This window comes from Martes martes (assembly GCF_963455335.1).
Source record: "Martes martes genome assembly, chromosome: 14".
NCBI lineage: Eukaryota > Metazoa > Chordata > Mammalia > Carnivora > Mustelidae > Martes > Martes martes.
This window is the reverse complement of record NC_137902.1, coordinates 74,924,519-74,944,730: the sequence shown is the minus strand read 5'-3', so window position 1 is coordinate 74,944,730 and position 20,212 is coordinate 74,924,519. Positions and strand designations below refer to the sequence as shown.

Genomic DNA, 20,212 nt, shown 5'->3' with positions numbered 1-20,212 from the left:
CGGTATGATTAGCTTACTTTTTAAAACTTAGGGGTGAGACACCCCTCCTAAGGGTAGAGGCTCTTTCCCAGCATAAGCTGCCAGGAGCGGAGTTCCAGTTCCTCGCCGCCGCCGCGCCGCGCCGCTCCCTCCCTCTGCGCATGTGCATCCCCGCCTTCTCCTCCGGCTCGTCCTTCCCCGGCCTCCAGCCCCTCGTGGGAAACCTTCCCTGGCTTCCGGGTCCACGCGGCGAGGGAGCTGCGGGTGAGCCCCGGGGGATGGGGGCGAGGGCGGAGGGGGCCCTGCGCGGCCCGGGGGTCCGGCGGGGGCAGGGGTGCCCGTTTGTGGCGTCGGAGCCCCGCGGGCACCGGAGGGACCCCAGGCGTCTGCGCCGCCTGCAGAGTTGAAGGGACGGCGAGTGAGGGCGTCTCTGCCTGAGGGACCAGGGTCCCGAGTGGGAACGTGGGCTCTCGGGTTCGCAAGGCCCGCAGGTGTCCAGGTGCAGCGCTAAGTTGGCTACGCCGTCGTGCGGCCGCGGGTGGGGAATGCGCATGCGTGACGTGTGCGCCGGGCGCACGGGAGGGGGTGGGGCTGCGGGTAGGCGTGAGTGCGCGTGCGCGACGTGCGCGCGCTTGCGCTTGGCGTTGTGACGTGTGTGTATGCGTCTTAAGTGCGCCGGGCTTCCTTGGAGGGGCGCGGTTGTAGGAGAACCAGACAGGGTGTCTGATGTGAATGAGTTGCTCTGGCCGAATAGTCGATGTGATTATTCTGAGCACTCACGTTTTGTTAGCTGCTATTGTATTTGTTGTGTATGTAATAACGTGCGGCTGGAGCTTTGACAGTTCTCTGCCTTCATTGCTCAGTTAACTCATTTGTGCAATGGAAGAGGGAAGAGGCTGTACTAGCTAGCCACCAAGGCCCTTTCCTGGCTCTAACATTCCCCAGGTTCCCAGTTATTATTTATTATGTATTCATTTGTTATTTGTTATGTATAAGCATGACAGTATCCTGAAGCCATCGAAGGCTGTGTGACGGTGGAAGGTCTGGGACAAATTTAAGAAGAGCGAGGTGAGCTGGAGCTGAGAGGGGTGGGCACGCAGGCTACAAAGGAAATGTCACCTCTATGGAGAGTTTGTGAGGGCATGGTCGGGAATGAAAGGCTCACCAGCCATAGCGAAGGAAATTCTGTCATCACCCCTCCCTGAACACCCCCTACTCCCCTCATTTTCCATTCCCCATTTGCCATTGTTGATGGCATCTAGAAAGATGCTGAGGTTCCTGCCCTCCTGGCCTTATAGACGTACAGGATGGTAGTGCAGGCAAGAGGTTATCTGTTTTGGCCTTATTTGAAAAATGAAAAAAAAAAAAAGATTTTGAGTCTGAGAAGGTGACTGACCAAGATCATACAGTTTGTTGGTGGCAGAACCATGGTTAAAAGTCAGGTCTGCAAATTCCCGGGCCATGGCTCATTTTGTCACTGTTAATTAAGTCAAAGATAGTTTCTTATTAAAAGACCTTTTGAAAGTTGTAAGAAACAAACAGTTATTTTTTATCTTGCCTTAAACACCCCCATCTCTTTTTTCCAGAGGTTTCTTGGATTTTCTGACCTCAGGGGATTAATTGTGTTAACAGGAAAACAGATTAACAATGTGGCTTGAGATTTTTAATTTTTAATTTTTCCCACATCAGTTCTGAAAAAGCCATAGTGTTTCCTCCTTTAGGTTACTGTTAAATGTTAAACTCATCTTCTCATGTTTTTAATTTTTCTGTGTCACAGAACCTAAATTGGTAATAAATCAATAAGAAACAAATGTTTACATTCACTCAGTGAAAAGTATCATGTCTAAGCTCAACATATATCGGAGCCACACATGGACACGTAAGTATCTTGTATGTGGAGCTGTGTAGGCAGGTAAATCCAGGAACTGCAAGGCAGGCCAAGTCTCTTCTAACTTCCTTCTTCCTTCCTTCTTCCTCAGCTCTCCCTCCTTCACTAAGAGCAGAAAATGAACAGATCCCAGGTGAGCTTTTTGTTTGTTTATTTCCACTTTGTTTTAAAATGGGTTTTCTAAAATTTGAAAGGATTTATATTTTTAAGACAAAAAAATAGAGGGGCGCCTGGGTGGCTCAGTGGGTTAAAGCCTCTGCCTTCGGCTCAGGTCATGATCCCAGGGTCCTGGGATCAAGCCCCACATCAGGCTCTCTGCTCAGCAGGGAGCCTGCTTCCCCCTCTCTCTGCCTGCCTCTCTGCCTACTTGTGATCTCTGTCTGTCAAATAAATAAATAAAATCTTAAAGAAAAAAAAATGAAAAAATAGAAATAGGCAAGAATTACTTGAAGGGAAGTATATCAGGTATATCAAGCAAATTCAAAGAACAGTTGGTAGAATGAGAAGCAGGACTCTTAATTTTACAGAGTTGTGCAAGTTGTAAAACTTCCTTTGATTTTTCTAATAACAACACTGAAATTGCCTATAATCATTTCTGATAGACACAGTATTGTGCTAGAAGTGTATGGATGCTTTTCAGGGGACCGAACAATGAGGTTTGAGTAGACAGCTCTCTCATGGTCCTGCTTGATCCAGGAATATGACTTCGAAGATCTGGTGGAATGGAGGGACCACGCGTCCTCCAGATAACTCTCCCTAATTGTTTGTGTCAGCTTGTTCGTATCTCTAGCTTGAATAGCCGACTGTTCTGGCTTTGGTTTCTGCATTTCTCATTCACATTTCAACTTCATGAATGCATTCTTGCTTCTTTGACACTCACCTGAATCAGCTCTGGAAAAGGCTACCAAATTGTAGTCAAATCCAGTTTTTGGCTTTGTCTTACTTGACCATCCTGCAGCATAATCCTCAGTCTCTGTTGTCTCTGACACCTCCCTGCTAGCTCTCCTTTCTTAACTCTGATACATCCCCTTACTGTTCCTCACAAAGTTGTCTTTCCCTTTTGCCCCAGACGTTGCCTCTCCTTGGATTTGTTGTTCAACCATCCTTGGCTCACTGCTTTTTTTCAGTCTGTGTTTTTTCCTGACTGGTCTTCTCTCTCTCTCTCTTTTTAATAAAATACTTTTGAATTAGTAATAACATGGTTAAAAGGTTAAGTGACGTTCCCTCTAGGAAGGGTGACGTTTTTCATCTCAACTGAGACACTTCCACTGAGAATGAAAGCGGTTCCATAAAGTTATGATGGGACAACTGGCTATATTGGGACAGTCCCAGACAAACTGGAGTTATGGTCATCCTGCTGTAGGTATCTGTCTGTCTTGTTTGTCCTACCAGTGCTTCTTTTTTCAGTTAAAAGATACTCTTGTATGCCCCCTACTTTTATTTAGAAGGGAATCCATCATCTTTAGGGTTTTCCGAACTTAGATGCAGCTGTACACCACTGGCATCCTGTTAAAATGCAGATGTTGATATAGTGGATCTGGTGGGGGCCCTGGGTTTTGCATTTCTAAAAAGCTCCCAGGTGAAGCTGACTCTGCTGCTCAGGGAGCCACACTTTGAGTAACGAGTCTATACATGATTTTCTGTTCTTTCTTTGCTTTTTTGTCACTTTTTAAAAGCCCGTCCCAGACATCTTTCTCTAAACAGAACATGGATTGTTTCTTTCTTTGTTATAACTGCACAGTAATTCAAGCATGGATGTTCCATAGTTAGTTAACTGGTTATTATTAGTTATGAACTATTTCAAACCTTTTGCTATTACTAACCATGTTCTAATGAATGACCTTGTACATATAGGTTTTTTCTATCCGGTAAATTCCTAGAATTGTGCTGCCATGTCAAAGGGTGCATATAATTGATAACTCGATCATTCGGGATTATGGTATCATTTTGTGTCACTCCCATCGACACCGCATGAGTGCTTGTTTGTCCACAGCTTCTCCCATAGAATATGTGGTTCAACTTCTGGAATTTTGGCAGTGGATAGATAAACATGGTATTTTATGAAGTTTATATCTGCAATTTTCTTAACTATGAGTGAGGTTAAGTATTTTTTCATGTATCTGAAAGATGTATTTATGTTTCTGTGAACCCTCTGTTCCTATCTTTTGCCCATTTTGCTCTTAGGTTTGTGGCTTTTTTTTTCCTTCTTCTTCAGTGTCTAGCTCTTTATATATTAGGGATACTAGTGCTTGTCCATTTTATGGTTTGCAAACTATTATTTTATGGGATGTGATTTGTCTTTTGATAGTTGACCCTGGTGTTTTCTCCCCCATGCAGGTATTCTGTTTCAGAATACCACATTTCACTTAGTTGTTTCTTTAGGCTCCCCTTGCCTGTGACAATTTCTCAGACTTCCCTTGTTTTTGATAACGTTGGCAGTTTTGAGGAGTACAGTTAGGTGTTTTGTAGAATGTCCCTCAATTGGGAATTGTCTGCTGTTGTTTTCATGATTAGACTGAGGTTATGGGTTTCTTGGAGGAAGACCACAGAGATAAAATGTCATTTGGTCTTATCATATCAAGGGTAAGTGCTCTGGACATGACTTATTACTTTGTTTTCTCAGTGTTCATACTGTACTCCTTGGAAGGAAGTGGGCAATTACACTATACCACTTACACTATACCTCCTTCCTGTTGGAGTATCTACATAATTATATACGTAAATTATCAGGAATTCTGCATAGGACATTTTTCCGTTCTCTCCTATTTACTAATCCATTTATATCAGCATGAATTCATGGCTAGTTATTTTATATTTTGGTTATAGTACAATGATACCTTGTTCCTTTTGTTGCTCAAGTTGTTCCAGGTTGGTTAGTAAAAGCATCTTCTAGTGGCGCCTGGGTGGCTGAGTTGGTTGACTGTCCGACTCTTGATTTCGGCTCAGGTCATGATCTCAGGGTCCTGGGATCCAGGCCCACGTCAGGCTCTTTGCTGAGTGTGAGGCCTGCTTGAAATTCTCTCTCTTGGGGTGCCTGGGTGGCTCAGTGGGTTAAAACCTCTGCCTTCGGCTCAGGTCGTGATCCCAAGGTCCTTGGATCGAGCCCCACATTGGGCTCTCTACTCAGCAGGGAGCCTGCTTCCCGCCTCTCTCTGCCTGCCTCTCTGCCTACTTGTGATCTCTGTCAAATAAATATATAAGTAAATAAATAAATAAATAAATAAATAAAAATTCTCTCTCTCTCCCTGTGCTCCTCCCTGCTGCTTATGCTTTCTCTCCTTCTCCTACTCTCTCAAAAACAAGTAAATAAATTTTTTAAAAAGCACCTTCTGTTGGTTCCTGTGTCTTTTGACATACCCTGTTACTCTTTGAATACTTCTTCCTTACTCTGTAGCAGTAGATTTTCCAGGTTCATCTTATGTCTTTCCTGCCCTAGAATTAGCCATCTTTTCCCCCTAAGTAGTTCTGATTCTTTTCATTGGAGCATAATATGAGAAACCAAGATTGGGGGACTAGGTGTGTCTGTTGTGACTGTTAAGTCATTGCTCAAAGACCCTCTCAGCTAACTGAACAGGAAATATGTGTGTACTCACTCATGTATATACATGTGTCTATAAATATTTTAGTATGTAACCATCTATATCTATAGTAAGCTAAGTATTCACACTGTTGTCTCCTGTTGTAATCATTACCAGATGGAACATTCTGACCTTCTCTCCTTGCTTGTCTGTAATCTCCTACGCTAACAATGAGAATCCAGCTAACATCTGAATTTCATTTATTTGATAGTTCAATTCCAGAATACACATACATGATTTCAGAGTTGTTAACCCATGGATGCTTGATTCTCCCAGTTTGGGACCATTTGAATTAAGGTGCTAGAAATATTCACATGTAGGTTTTAAAACATAAGTTTTCAAAAACATAGGGTGTGAAATTGCTGTGTTGGTTATGTATGTATGTATGTATGTTTAGTTTAGCAAGAAATTGCCAAACTATTTTTACAAATTTGCTGTATCAGTTTTTGTTCCTGCCAACTATGAATCAGAATCTTCTTGTTCTGATTCTGGACCTGAAATTGGTATTGTCATTATTTTTGATGTAACCATTCCAATAACTGTGTCATGTTGTCTGCATATTCCCACTGAGGTGATGTTGAGCATCTATCTGTTCATGTATTTATTTGCTATCCTTATATCTTTGGTGAAATGTTTGTTCAAATCTTTTGCATATTTTTCATTTGGTCATTTGTTTTCTTATTATTGAAGCTTTAAGAGCTCTTTCGTGTTTTTTGGACACAAAGCCTTTATTAGATATATGTGTTCCAAATATTTTCTCCCTGTCTGTGCCTTATCCTTTCGTTTTCTTAAAAATGTCTTTCACAGAGCAGAAGACTTTATTTTTAATAATACCCAATCCATGTTTTTCCCTGTGGAATATGCTTTTTCTGTTGTATCTAAAAACTCATCACCAAATCCAGGGTCATAGAGATTTTTCTCCTGTATTCTTTATTCTTGCATTTTTACATTTAGATCTCTGATTCATTTTTAGTTAATACTTGTGTAAGGTCTGTGTCTAGTTTCATTTCTTTTGCATGAGTGTTCAGTTGTTAAGCACCATTTGTTGAAAGACTATCTTTTCTCCTTTTATTCCCTTTGTGCCTTTGTCAAAAAATGTTTGACTTTATTTTGGTAGATCTATTCCTGGTCCTTCTAATCTGTTCTGTTGATCCGTGTGTCTCTTTCAGCACTAACACACTGTCTTGGTTACTAGTAGCTTGATAGTAAGTCTCAAGACCAGGTGATGTGAATTCTCATTTTTCTTCCACATTGTGTTGGCTATTCTTTTTTTTTTTTTAACTTTTTTTAAAGATGTAATTTATTTGTCAGAGAGAGAGAGCACAAGCAGGGGATGTCGCAGGCAGAAAGGGCAGAGGGAGAAGCAGGCTCCCCTCTGAACAAGGAGCCTGACTCGGGACTTCATCCCAGGACTTTGGGATCATGACCTGAGCTGAAGGCAAATGCTCAACCACCTGAGCCACCCAGGTGTCCAGTGTGTTGGCTATTCTAGATCTTTTGCCTTTCTGTGTAAACTTCAGAATCATCTTGTCAATATCTGCAAAATAACTGGGGGTTTTATTTGGATTTCATTGAATTTATAGATTAAGTTGGAAAGAATTGACGTCTTAGCCATATTGAGTCTTCCTACTGATGAATACGAACTCTCTCTCCATTTATTTAGATCTTTGATTTCTTCCATCAGTTTTGTCTTCCTGTATATATGTATTGTGTTAGATTTTATACTTGAGTACCCTTTTTAGGGGTGTATTTAAATGGTATTTTTTTCATTTGAAAATTTGGAATTCCAATTCTTTACTCAGATATAGGAAAATAGTTGACTTTTTTATATTGACCTTGTATCCTATGATGTTTTGGTATTTCCTCATTATTACTTCCAATAGATTTTTTTTTCTTTTTATAAGTTACTTGAGATTTTCTACATAGGCAATAATATTGACTTCAGATAGAGTTTTGTTTTTCCTTTTCAATGATACACCCTAGTTGTCTCATGCCCTCTTCCCACCCATCTTCCTCTAGTAATCACCAGTTTGTTCTCTATATTTGTGAGTCTCTTTTTTGTCTCCCTTATGCTTTGTTTTATTTCTTAAGTTTCACATATGATTGAAATCATAGGATATTTGTCTTTCTTTAACTTATTTTATTTAGTATTATAACCTCTAGATTTATCCATGTTGTTGCAAATGTTAAGATTTCATTCTTTTCTCTGGCCAAGTAATATTCTATTAGATATATATATATTTATATATACACCACGTCTTTTTTATCCATTCATCTATTGACGGGCTCTTCCATATCTTGCCTACTGTAAATAGTGCTGCAATATAAACGTATCTTTTCAAATCTTTTCAAATGTTTTCATTTTCTTTGAGTAAATACCCAGTAATGGAATTACTGGAACATATGACACTTCTATTTTTAATTTTTTGAGGAACCTCCACATTGTTTTCCGTAATGGCTGAACCAGTTTTCATCCCCACCATCAGTACACAAGGTTCCTTTTTCTTCACATCATCACCAACTCTTGTTCTTTCTTTTTTTTTATTCTAACCATTCTGACAGGTGTGAGGTGATATCTCATTGTGGTTTTGATTTGAGTTTCCCTGATGATTAGTGATGTTGAGCAACTCTTCATGGGTCTCTTGGTCATCGGTATGTCTTATTTGGAAAAATGTTTATTCAGGTCCTTTGCGCAGTTTTTAATCAGCTTATTTTGTTTTTGTTTTTGTTTTGTTTTTTGCTGTTGAGTTGTATAAATTTTATATTTTGGATATCAAATCCTTAACTTATATATCATTTGCAAATATCTTCTCCCTTTAGTAGGTTGTCTTTTTGGTTTTCGATGGTTACCTTTGCTGTGTAGAAGCTTCTTGTTTTGGTTTAGTCCCAATAGTTTGATTTTGTTTTTGTTTCCCTTGTCTTTGGAGACATATCTAGAAAGAAGTTGCTATGGCTGATGTAAAGGTAGTTACTATCTGTGTTCTTTTCTAGGATTTTTATGGTTTCAGGTCTCATTTAGGTCTTTAATCCATTCTGAGTTTATTTTTTGCGTGTGGTGTAAGAAAGTGGTCCAGTTTCATTCTTTTGCATGTAACTGTCCAGCTTTCCAGATGCCATTTGTTGAAGAGACTGTCTTTTTCCCGTTGGATATTCTTGCCTCCTTTGTTGAAGATTAGCTGACCAAATTATGGGTTTGTTTCTGGTCTCTCTGTTCTTTTCTGTTTTGAACAGCTAGAGCAATCTTAGGAAAGAAAAATAAAGCTGGATTTGTTTCACAAATTGATCACAATCCCAGATTTCCAGATACACTACAAAGCTATAGGAATCAAAACAGTATGGTACTGGCACAAGAATAGACACAAAGACCAATGAAACAGGATAAAAAGCCAGTCACGTATGTTTTATTTCTGGTTTTGGGTTGGTTTGGTTTGGTTTGGTTTTGGTCATACTGCACTAGCTAGGACTTCTCTTACAGAGTTGAATAGGAGTAATGAGATAAGACATCCTTGTCCTACTCCTGCCCTTAGGGGAAAAGTGTCCAGTGTCTTAACATTAAATATGATGTTAGCTGTAAGTTTTTTGTAGATGGTCTTTATCAAGCTGAGAAAGTTCACCCTATTTCTAGTTTTTTGAGAACTTTGATCATGAATGGCTAGTAAATTTTGTCAAATGCTCTTTCTTTATCAATTGATTTGATCATGTAATTTTTCTTTTTTGGCTAATTGATGTGCTGGATTGTATTGATTGATTCATTTTTTTTTTTTTATAAACATTGACCCAGCCTTCCATTCCTGGAGCAAATTCCACTTGGTTATCGTTTATAATTCATTTTATATGTTGTCAGATTTGATTTGCCAATACTTGAGGATTTTTGTGTCTATGCTAATGGGATATATTGGTCTTTAGTTTCTCATGTTTTTACCTAGTTTTGGTATCAGGGTAATAATGTTGGCCTTATAATACAAGTTTGTAAGTGTTATTTACTGGAGGAGATTGTGGAGAATTAGTATTTTTTCCTTAAATGTTTAGTAGAATTCACCAGTGACACCATTTGAGCTTGGTACTTTCTATTTTGGGAGTGATTTGATTAGTAATTCAATTTTTTAAATAGATATAGATCTGTTCCAGGTATCTCTTTCTCCTTGTATGAATTATTAGCTGTGTCTTTTGAGGAATTTGTCCATTTCATCTAAGTTAATTTTTCAGGAATACAATTATTTATAGTATTCTTTTATTAGTAGTATCCTTAGGATCAGTGGTATTGACCTATCATTTCTGAGATTCACAATTTGTTTTTCTTTTTTTCTTGGTTAGGTTTTCTGGAAGTTTATTAATTTATTGATCTTTTCAAAGAAGCAGCTATTGGTTTCATTGATTTTTTTAAGATTTTATTTATTTATTTGACAGAGAGACACACAGCAAGAGAGGGCATACAAGCAGGGGGAGTGGGAGAGGGAGAAGCAGGCTTCCCGCTGAGCAGGGAGCCCTATGCGGGGCTCGATCCCAGGATGCTGGGATCATGACCTGAGCCAAAGGCAGAGGCTTAACCCACTGAGCCACCCAGGCACCCTGGTTTCATTGAGTTTTTTTCCATGTTTTCAATTTCATTGATTTATTCTAGTATTTCCTTTATATTTGCTTGCTTTTGGCTTAATTTGCTTTTTTTCTGTAGTGTTCGGAGATGGAATAGGTTACTGATGTAAAGTTTTTCTTTTCTAATATATATACACTTGCTATAGATTTCCCTTTATGTACTGCTTTCAATTCATCCCACAAATTTTGATAAGAGGTATTTTTATTTTTATTTCATGTACAGTATTTAAAAATTTCTTTTGAGAGACCTCTTTGAACTACAGGTTATTTATAAGTGTGTTGTTTGATTTTCAAGTGTTCGAGGGATTTTCCAGCCACCTCTTGTTTATTGATTTCTATTTAATTCCATTGTAGTCAGAGAACGTATTTTGTATGATAGCTGTTGTTTTAAATTTGTTAAGGTGTGTTTTGTGGCCAAGACTATGGTTTATCATGGTGAATGTTACATATGAGCTAGAGTAGAATGATAAAATGTGTGTTTTATTGCTTTGGATGGAGTATTCTGTAACTGTCAATTAGATCATGTTAATGGATAGTGTGCTTCAGAACATCTGTATACTTACTGATTTTCTTCCTTCTTGATCTCTCAGTATTGACAGAGGGATGTTGAAGTCTCCCAACTATGATTATAATTCATGTATTTCTCCTTTCAGTTCTCTTGGTTTGGGGGTATGTATTTTGGTACTCTTTAGTTAGATGCATACATATTTTGATACTTTTGTTAGATTTATAAGTTTTCTCAAATAGGATTTTGAACCCATTTAATGAGTTCTTTTTTTTTTAATTAATTTATTTGACAGAGAGAGTACACAAGTAGGTAGAGCAGCAAGCAGGGGGAAAGGGAGAAGCAGACCCCCCGCTGACAGGGAGCCCCATGTGGCACTCCATCCCAGGACCCTGGGATCATAATCTAAGCTGAAGGCAGACTCTTAACCGACTGAGCCACCTAGGCGTCCCCATTTAATGAGTTCTTAATTTCAGTGTTGTATTTCTCAGCTCTAGAATCCCCATTTTATGTATGTACTTAACATGTAAATGTATGTGTCTATATATACATTTATTAGAGATCCCCAAGACCATCCCCAGGCTCAGTGACTTATTAGGGTGACTCAGCAGGTGGTTCTTCTTATGGCTATGACTTATTAAAGTGCAAGGATGTAAAGCAGAATCAACAAAGGGAAAAGGTACATGGAGCATAGTTGAGAGGAAGCCAGGAGCAAACCTGAGTCTTCTTCCAAATCTAGCAATTAGATTGACAACAAATGTGAAATGTCTGCCAGTGAAGCTCACTAGACACTCAGTGCTCAGGGTTTTTGTTAGGAGATGATCACATTGGTACTCTCTGCTTGAAACAGAAACTTCTGGACTTAGAAGGAATGCATGTGTGCAGCATAACCCATATTGCTTACACAAATAGTTTAGGCACAGTGAACTGTTCTTATTAGGGAATTGAAGTTCCCAGATGCCAGCCAAGGGACACCCTATAGCAGCAGACCTTTGAAAGGATAGCAGTCTCAGGCCTGCTCTAGTAATTCTTTTCTGACCAGTACACATACCATACATCCATTGAACTTCTCCCACTTATTTTGTTCATATTTTCCTCTGTTTTATTGAATATATTAATCATAATCCATTTTGGAGTTCTTGTTTATTATTTCCAGTATTTGGGTCTCCTTTTGGTCTGCTTTGTCTGTTTTATTGTCTATTTTTTTTCTATCATAAAAATGATAGGGGCGCCTGGGTGGCTCAATGGGTTAAAGCCTCTGCCTTTGGCTCAGGTCATGATCCCAGGGTCCTGGGATCGAGCCCTGCATCGGGCTCTCTGCTCAGCAGGGAGCCTGCTTCCTCCTCTCTCTCTGCCTGCCTCTCTGCCTACTTGTAATCTCTGTCTGTCAAATAAATAAATAAATAATCTTTTTAAAAAAATTATAATATTAAAGATCTAACTTGTTCTCAGTCTGGTTTCGTTCCCAGTCTACTGTGTGAATACTGCTAGCTCCTGCAGTGTATAATTTAATAAATGTTAATGCATATATCTCATCAGATCATAAGCACTTTGAGAACAGGAACAGTGTTTGTTTTCATCAGTAGTATTTGCAGCAGGGGGAACAGTTCTAGGGCTTCAGTGGAAACTAAGTTTGTATGAGATATTTCTTTTATCCTACATAGTAAATAACACAAAAGAAGGCATCCTATGTGTCAATTTTTAGCAAACTTTAAAGAGGTTAGCTCTTTTAAATTTCTTCCATGTCATATAGTTCTGATGGCTTCATATAGAAAAGGAATATACTATTACAGGAACAAGTGTCATTCAAAGATGTATGTGTGGACTTCACTCAGGAAGAGTGGTATCTGCTGGATCCTGCTCAGAAGATACTATACAGAGATGTGATTCTAGAAAATTACAGCCATTTTGTCTCAGTTGGTAAGATTTTTTTTTTCCCTTTGGTAAGATTTTTTTTTCCTTGTGACTATCGGTAGCATGCATTTCTGGTTGTTGAAACATGTGAACTGCTTCTAGAATTCTGTTTGACACTTGAGATTCAGGGCCCTGAGATGAACAGTCTCTCTGGCCTCCATAAAGAATGCTGTGTTCGTAACCTCCTCAGGGCTTGCTTCATTTGGGCATCTCCCTTGGGCAGCTCCTGAGGCTGTAGTTTTCTTCCCCATCATTTTTTCAGAGTCCCTGAAGCCAGGCTATTTAGCCACCATCTTGTATTATTTTTTTCTTCACAGGATATTGCATTACTAAGCCAGAAGTGGTCTTCAAGATAGAGCAAGGAGAAGAGCCTTGGATATTAGAGGCAGGATTCCCAAGCCACTGCCACCAAGGTGAGTTAGTGAGTTCACAGGCAGATGGAAGACAAGGGAATGAGATCTTGGGCTTTGGGTTTAGGGTTTATCACTTGAACAATATTCTTCAGAAATTCCTTTTTTAAATTTTAGACCTTTGGAAGTGACAAAGGACAGTTGGCCCACATCCCTCCATTACCTTAATCCCATTCCTCCACATGTCACTTTCCCTCATAAATGCTTTCCTTTGTTCTTTGATATTTTAGAGTGATTTACTAATACGTGTGATGCAAACTCAGTTGGCTTCATCTTTGGTAATTTTTCTAGGTTAGTTTATCTTTGAAAATTGTTAACTTTCCCTCTATTCTTTTTGGACACCTTTTGTTTTCATGCTGTACTAGAGATACTACTCATTTAACAAATACGTGCAGGGCACTCACTAGGATCCAGTTGTGTTTTTAGGTAATTAAAAGATTAACATCCCTTTTATCGTGGAGTATGTATTATAGTAAGGGACAAGAAGCATGTTTGTGTGTGTGAAGTGTATGCTTGTGAATGTGTTCATACAGTATTTGTGGTGGTAAACACCATGGAGAGAGTTAAAGCAGTGGAGAGGGGGTGGAGGATGGCGGGGTGTGGTAATGGGTAAGGAAGTCAGAGAAAACCTGTTTCATGAGGTCCGCAGGAGGGGTGATACCCTAGTACAGTGAAAGTGGGAGCTGTTACAGGCAGGTGCCAAACTTCTCAGCTGTGTTCTTAGAATGTTTGAAGAATGGCTAGGGGACATTGCGGCTGGAGGTGAGTATGTGTTGGGGAGAGTGTTAGGAGGTGATGTCATAAGAAGTAGCCTGAACCATGGTAATTTTATTTTGAGTGATATGAGAAAGCCTTGTAGTTTTTTTCTTTTTTTTTTTTTTTGAGTAAATGTAAGTCAGATTAAATCATCAGATCTGACTTCGCAGTTTATGCAGTAAATACAATCTGGTGGTTAGGTGGTGCTTAGGCACAAGTGAGGAAGGAATACCATTGAAGCTATTATATACACCAGAGGAGAGAGGGTAATGACTTAGGTGATGTTGGAAGTGCTGAGGAGTGGAAGGTTTGTACATATATCTTGAGGATGAAGCCAACAAGATTTGGTGTTGGATTGATAGTGTGGAAGAGAGACAGGAGTCCAGCATGACTCAACTGATTGTCTCAAGCAACTGGATAAAAACTGGGTGCCATTTATTGGGAGGAGATTAGATTATAGGGGAGTTAAGACATACCCAAACTTGGACACAAGACGCTGGGAGAGAACTGCTAGAACCCAGTCTCTGTGTTGAATAAGATGTTGGTTCTGTGCGAGTGTGGTGCACGTGGCAGAGGCCAGAGCCGGACGTGCCCTGTGAGAGGCGTCAGCGGTGGGTGGTGGTAAAGGCCTGAGGCTGGGCAAGAGCTTCTAGATCAGAGGTTGGTGGGCTTTTATGTGAAGACAGTAGGACATGTTTTGGGTTTGGTGAGTCACGTGTGGCCTGGCTGCTGCTGCTGCTGCTGCTCCTCCCCACCCCACTTCCTGGTTCTCCTTTTCCGTCTTCTTCCTTCTCACTCCTCCCTACTGCCTCTTCTTTTGTTTCCCTCTAAAAATGTAAAAAAAATTCATAGTTTAAGGACCCTTGCTCAATAGTTATCGTTTGCAGGCTCCTTTTCTAGAGAGTGGTTTTGCACGTGAGAGCAGTGGTCCTGGAACAATTCCACTTCTGCAGGGTGTGAAAATCCATGAAATCTCATCACGAGAGGAGCTTAAGGAGGAACAGTCTGAGCCAGGGTGAAAACCTGAGAGCCTGGTTTCCCGGGAATCCAATAAGGAACACGCTACTGTCCTATTACTACCTTAAATGGCAGCTCCGGGGTCAGCACATTAAACCCATTATCCCCTATTACTAGTGTCCTCATACTCCTGGGGTGGTTTGCCTTTCAAAACCAGCTTCCACATCTCTTTGTTTTCTCATTTTTCACTGATCTCACTCAGAAGCAGAACTGTGTGTTCTCTCATTCCTGGCTGGATCTAATCCCTAAATGATTTTTATTTTCTTACCTAAAGCATCTGCTTTATCTTTCACTAGCCTGGCAAAGTTGCTACTTATTAAGAAATGAAATTAAAATTAAAGTCTCCTTTCATTGACTATTAAAATGCGGTCCTCCTATTCTACCTTTTTCTAGCTGCTCTCTAGAATTTACACTAAACCCCATACTGTCTTAGATCTTAAATTGGCCATATAAATACTTTATCTTCTACTACAACTTTCATTCATGTTTACTTTGCTTTTCAGATACTTAATATTGTATGTGTAAAGTGTTTATAAACATTGCCTGGTACATAGTAATGGCTTATTTCACCTATTTTAAGTTAGAGTTCACTTTTTTTTCCCTGTAACTTAAATAATCCATATTTTTGTGACCCTAACTCACTAGTGGCTACATCCTCAAAACTGAGAACTAATCATATTACTCTTGCTTAGGGTTTCTTTCTTTAATGAGATTTTGTTTTCCCACAGAGAAGGCCCTTTCTTTTCCCAATTCTGATAATTTACTAATTACTTTCTTGATGAATTGTGCAGCTAAGTTTGGAAGAGATCATTCTTTCTCATCCATTCGTAAAGCATTCTGAAGTACTTTTCCAAAATACACATTCCCATTTTGTCCTTGTGTATTACCGCGCATCACGTACAGGTTGGAAATAATTCATGTGCACATTGCGTTTATGAATCATTCATGTTGTGTCTCTTTCGTGAGGTCAGAGGAAGCAGGATTTTGGTAACATCTGCCAAGAGCTAGACTGTGGTCTTGACATAGGGTAGAGCATTGAGCAAGGAACTTAATCTTACATTATGGTGAATTTTACAGGCAGTAAACTTCTTTTAAAGATATTGAATGAAGGCTGAAAGTGGGAGGGATGTTGCAGTGTTTGTTGGCATTCATTCTTTTATTATTATTTTTGTGGTTTGTCGTCAGCGAAAGAAAGCAGCATTTCCTGAAAGATGTCCAGGTTCCAGAAAGAGCAAGGGCTGGAGTGCAACTTGTATTCTGTCTCAGGGAGTGGCCCAGCTGCAGGATTTACCTACTGTGAATCCAGTTGGTGGAAAGTTTGTTTTGTTTTGATTTGTTTTGGGGGGGGTAATAATTATTATTATCTGGCCCTTGGAGCAGTGGGCTCTGGACTGCCGTAGAAGTTTTTTCACAAGTGATTAACATTATTGCATTGTGTGGCAACACAGCCAAGAATTTTTATGATAAAGTTTACAAAAGGTCTTAGAATCATTAGAGAAACATGATCCTTATAGGTCTCACAAGTAGGTAAAAGATATAGATGAGGCAAGATAGAAAAGCAGAAAACCTTGATGTAAAAGATAAACTTAGGTATAAAAGCAGACTTAAAGATCAACATTGTCTCAGACATGAAATGGTTCTGGGGTAAGTAAGCCAGCAGATTGAAGTGAATCAACGTATGACTTGATGGTGAGGACAGATTCATAAGCAGCTGTGAGAAAACAAAGTGAAACCGGGCCTTTGGCAGAGATAACCTGCCCCACATCTATTTTTGTATTTCCTTTTGGATATTTGCGCTGTTGTGAATCACAGCTAGATAGAGAATGAGAGTCTGGGGTAAAGCAGTGTTCCTCAAAAAATGAGGAAGTAGGTGCTTTGAGAAATTTATGTTAAAGCTGATATATCAAATGAAGGGAAAAAAAGGGACTGGCAACATGCATACTAGTGAGAATCTACCATAGTAGTCAAGATGTGAGAAGATAAGGATGGGAACCGTGAGCTGTCTCTAAATTCTTCCTCTACTGTGTTTCTCAAACAGTCTTTTTATAGTTTGTTTTTTATTGGAAAAAACCCCTTGTTGAACTCTCCAACTTTGGGAGTTTCCTGCTTCCTAAGCGGACACCTCTCAGAAAATACCCAATCCTTGCTTACTATTTCTTGATTTTATTTCACTTTCTCTAGCCCGCTTTTTACAGCTTTTTAAAAAAATAATTATTTCTTATAAAATAAGTTAAAAGAAAAACTAGATGCTGGGCTATAGGACTTCTTGGTTGAACCCAAGGAAGTTTGGTGTTGGTGCTCAGAGTAGAAGCATGTGCTCCAGCAGGAATCGTATCCCAGGAATCTGTACGTGAGGGGATTAGGATGGAACTGTTCTCTCTCCACCAAACATAGTTCATCTTCTGAAAGCCATTCCACTAGTCCACCACTTTATTCAGTGTTCAATGTCTCTGTCTGGCTCATCCCATTCTCTGAGTTTCCCTGAATCAGCCACTCCCAGCAACCTGTGCTTTGAATTTTCACCCTTTTCTGTCCAGTTTTGAAAGTTTTATATTTGCAATGTTAAGTGCCCTTGCCAGTTTCCATTCCCTGTTTCCACAGCAGCTTGTATTTACTTTCCACTGAGACTAGCAGGATAAAGGAAACGTATGCTTGGATTTAGTTCATGCCAGGAAACTGAGCCTAAAACAAAGGAATCGACTATATGAAAGGGTGTTTGTGGGAGTTCAGTCTCATTAGAAGTGTACTACGATTCATAAGATGTGGTTATTTTTCTCATTTCTAGAAGACTGGAAAGTTGATGACCTGATAGAGAGCAGCCAGGACAATGAAGATGAACATTTTTGGCAACTGGCTTTCACCACCAACAAAACATTGAATATAGATAGTTGTGATAGTGTAAGAAAAGCTTTCAATCTGGGCACAGATTCTGTTCCTTCAAGAAATTTTCCATATAAGATATGTGACTCATGTGAAATGAGTTTGAAAAATATTTCAGGCTTAATTATTAGTAGAAAAAGCTATTCTGGAAAGAAGCCTGATGAGTTTAATGTATATGAGAAATTGCTCCTTGATATTAAGCATGAGAAAACAACTCCTGGAGGGAAATCTTACAGATATAATCAAAAAAGGAATGTGCTCAATCATAGCCACAATCTCAGTCAGCCAATTTTTGACCAGCCTTCTGAGTATAATGAAAACGGACAAGCCTTCCATGAGGAAGCAGCCTTTTTCACAAACAAGAAAATACAGATAGGAGAGACACTCTGTAAATATAATGCATGTGGAAGAACCTTCATCCACAGTTTAGAGCTCAGTTTATCTCAGAGAACTCATTTGGAGATGGAGCCATATGAATGCAATATTTGTGGGAAGTCCTTCTATACAGATTTAAGACTGGGACATCAGAGAACTCTTACAGGACAGACTCCTTATGAATACAATGAATATGGGCAAACCTTCTGTGATAACTCAACTTTCATTATCCATCAGGGAGCCTATGCAAGAAAGATTCCCCATGAATATAAAGTAGGTCCTAAAACCTGGGAAAAGTCAACCCTCTTTAAACATCAAATAGTACACATGGGCAAAAAACCTTATGAGCACAATGAAAATGGAAATAACTTCAACAAGAAATCACATCTCACCCAACTTCGAAGAGGTCATTCAGGAGAAAAAACCTTTGAATGTGGTGAATGTGGGAAGACATTCTGGGAGAAGTCAAACCTCACTCAACATCAAAGAACACACACAGGAGAGAAGCCCTATGAATGTACCGAGTGTGGGAAATCCTTTTGTCAGAAACCACACCTTACCAACCATCAGCGAACACATACAGGAGAAAAACCCTATGAATGTAAGCAATGTGGAAAAACGTTCTGTGTGAAGTCAAACCTCACAGAACATCAGAGAACACACACAGGGGAGAAACCATATGAATGTAATACATGTGGGAAATCCTTCTGCCACAGGTCAGCCCTAACTGTCCATCAGAGAACACACACAGGAGAGAAACCCTTCATGTGTAGTGAATGTGGGAAGTCCTTCTGTGTGAAGTCAAACCTCATTGTACATCAAAGAACTCACACAGGGGAGAAACCCTATAAATGTAACGAGTGTGGGAAAACCTTCTGTGAAAAATCAGCTCTCACTAAACATCAGAGAACTCACACAGGGGAGAAGCCCTATGAGTGTGATGGATGTGGGAAAACCTTCAGTCAGAGGTCAGTACTCACAAAACATCAGAGAATTCATACAAGGGTGAAAGCTCTTTCAACATCCTGATGTCCAGAAGCCTACACCTGCTCTTTCAAGTTATTGTACCATTTTAAAAAAATGAGACGAAGCCCAAAGAATGCCTCACATTAGTAGAAAGCAATGTTTTATCATACTTCAAGCAATTAATACTGGCATAAAACCATACTGATATTTTGAATATGTGAAAGCTCTGAAGAAAAACTGAAACTTTTAATCAGAAAATTTATATTGAGGGGAAATTTCTTCACTTAAGGAATGTGGTAGAACTCTTTGTCTAGAATTTATGTTGTGTCTTATTCCAGATGTGATACCAAATTTTATTGTAAATATAGTGGATGGTATTCATTCATACCCATATTCAAGTGGAATCTGAAGTTTAAAAAAAGTTGAATCACAACAACATTAAACAATTATGAAGAGTCCCTGATGTTTGCAGGCCTGATGTGGGTATAGTAATATAGCAGAAATTAGATGTATGCTTGATTTGCATATTGGAGTCCAACATACTTATGAAGAGAAAATATCTTTTAATTAAAGAACTATTATGGTCTATATTAGTATCTTCCACACTAAATACCACCAGTGTCTTTATAGGTTGCCATAATTATATATGTATATATAATGTATATGTAAATATATTTATACACACATACCCAACATGTATGTAGTGGTGTGTTAAGAGTAAGCTCACACTGGCTTGCAACTGCCAATGGTTAAATTTTCAGGAATTTTGTGAGCCAGTACTTAAACATAGTCATTATTTAAAAATTAAATTATATTAAAAACAAAGGTAATAAATTTTCAGCACTCATCAATTCCTAGTTATTTTATAACATTTTGTTCTTTGTTCTTTAGGTCACTTTTATTACTGAGTTATATGGTAAAAATGCCATCTAATGTGCTACTGCCCATCTCTTCCCACCTCTGCACTCAGTGTCGTCCTGTTGGGTAGCTTGCTGTAGTGGGAGTGTTTATACCCTGGAAATTGGCAAACTGTACAAACTGGGGTTCTTATTTTCTCAGAGAACCTGTTGTCAAATACTTAGCAGCACACCACTGTGTATATATGAAAATACATCTGAACAATTTGAAGTACAGACTACATACACCCCTCTCTCATATCCTGACATATATAAATGGCTATGGCCATTATTGTTGAACTGCCTCTTCAGTAAACAACCCCAAATTTGTTTTTGTGAGGTTTTTAAACTACCTCTGCATCAGTCTTAATTGTAAATACTACCTGAGTCTCTATAGTTTGGCCAGTATATGTTATTTTACGACATCACCAACCTTCTGTCTGACGTTGCCGGCA

General features: G+C 39.2%; 1 protein-coding gene across 3 annotated transcripts; it reads left to right on the top strand.

The window, feature by feature from the left end:
• Positions 1 to 666: 666 nt before the first annotated feature.
• On the top strand, positions 667 to 19,319 carry ZNF248 (zinc finger protein 248). 3 transcript variants are annotated; one of them, XM_080823421.1, is made up of 6 exons: positions 667 to 1,047; positions 1,757 to 1,858; positions 1,959 to 2,000; positions 12,337 to 12,463; positions 12,775 to 12,870; positions 17,426 to 19,319. In XM_080823421.1, the coding sequence occupies exons 3-6, from the start codon at positions 1,986 to 1,988 to the stop codon at positions 18,922 to 18,924; spliced, it is 1,737 nt and encodes a 578-aa protein (XP_080679547.1). In that variant the 5' UTR covers positions 667 to 1,047; positions 1,757 to 1,858; positions 1,959 to 1,985; the 3' UTR covers positions 18,925 to 19,319. The 3 variants fall into 3 exon arrangements, with proteins under 3 accessions (XP_080679547.1, XP_080679549.1, XP_080679548.1); XM_080823423.1 differs by having other exon boundaries at positions 1,016 to 1,047; positions 12,379 to 12,463; positions 17,426 to 19,313; XM_080823422.1 differs by lacking the exon at positions 667 to 1,047 and having other exon boundaries at positions 1,462 to 1,858; positions 17,426 to 19,313.
• Positions 19,320 to 20,212: the final 893 nt, after the last annotated feature.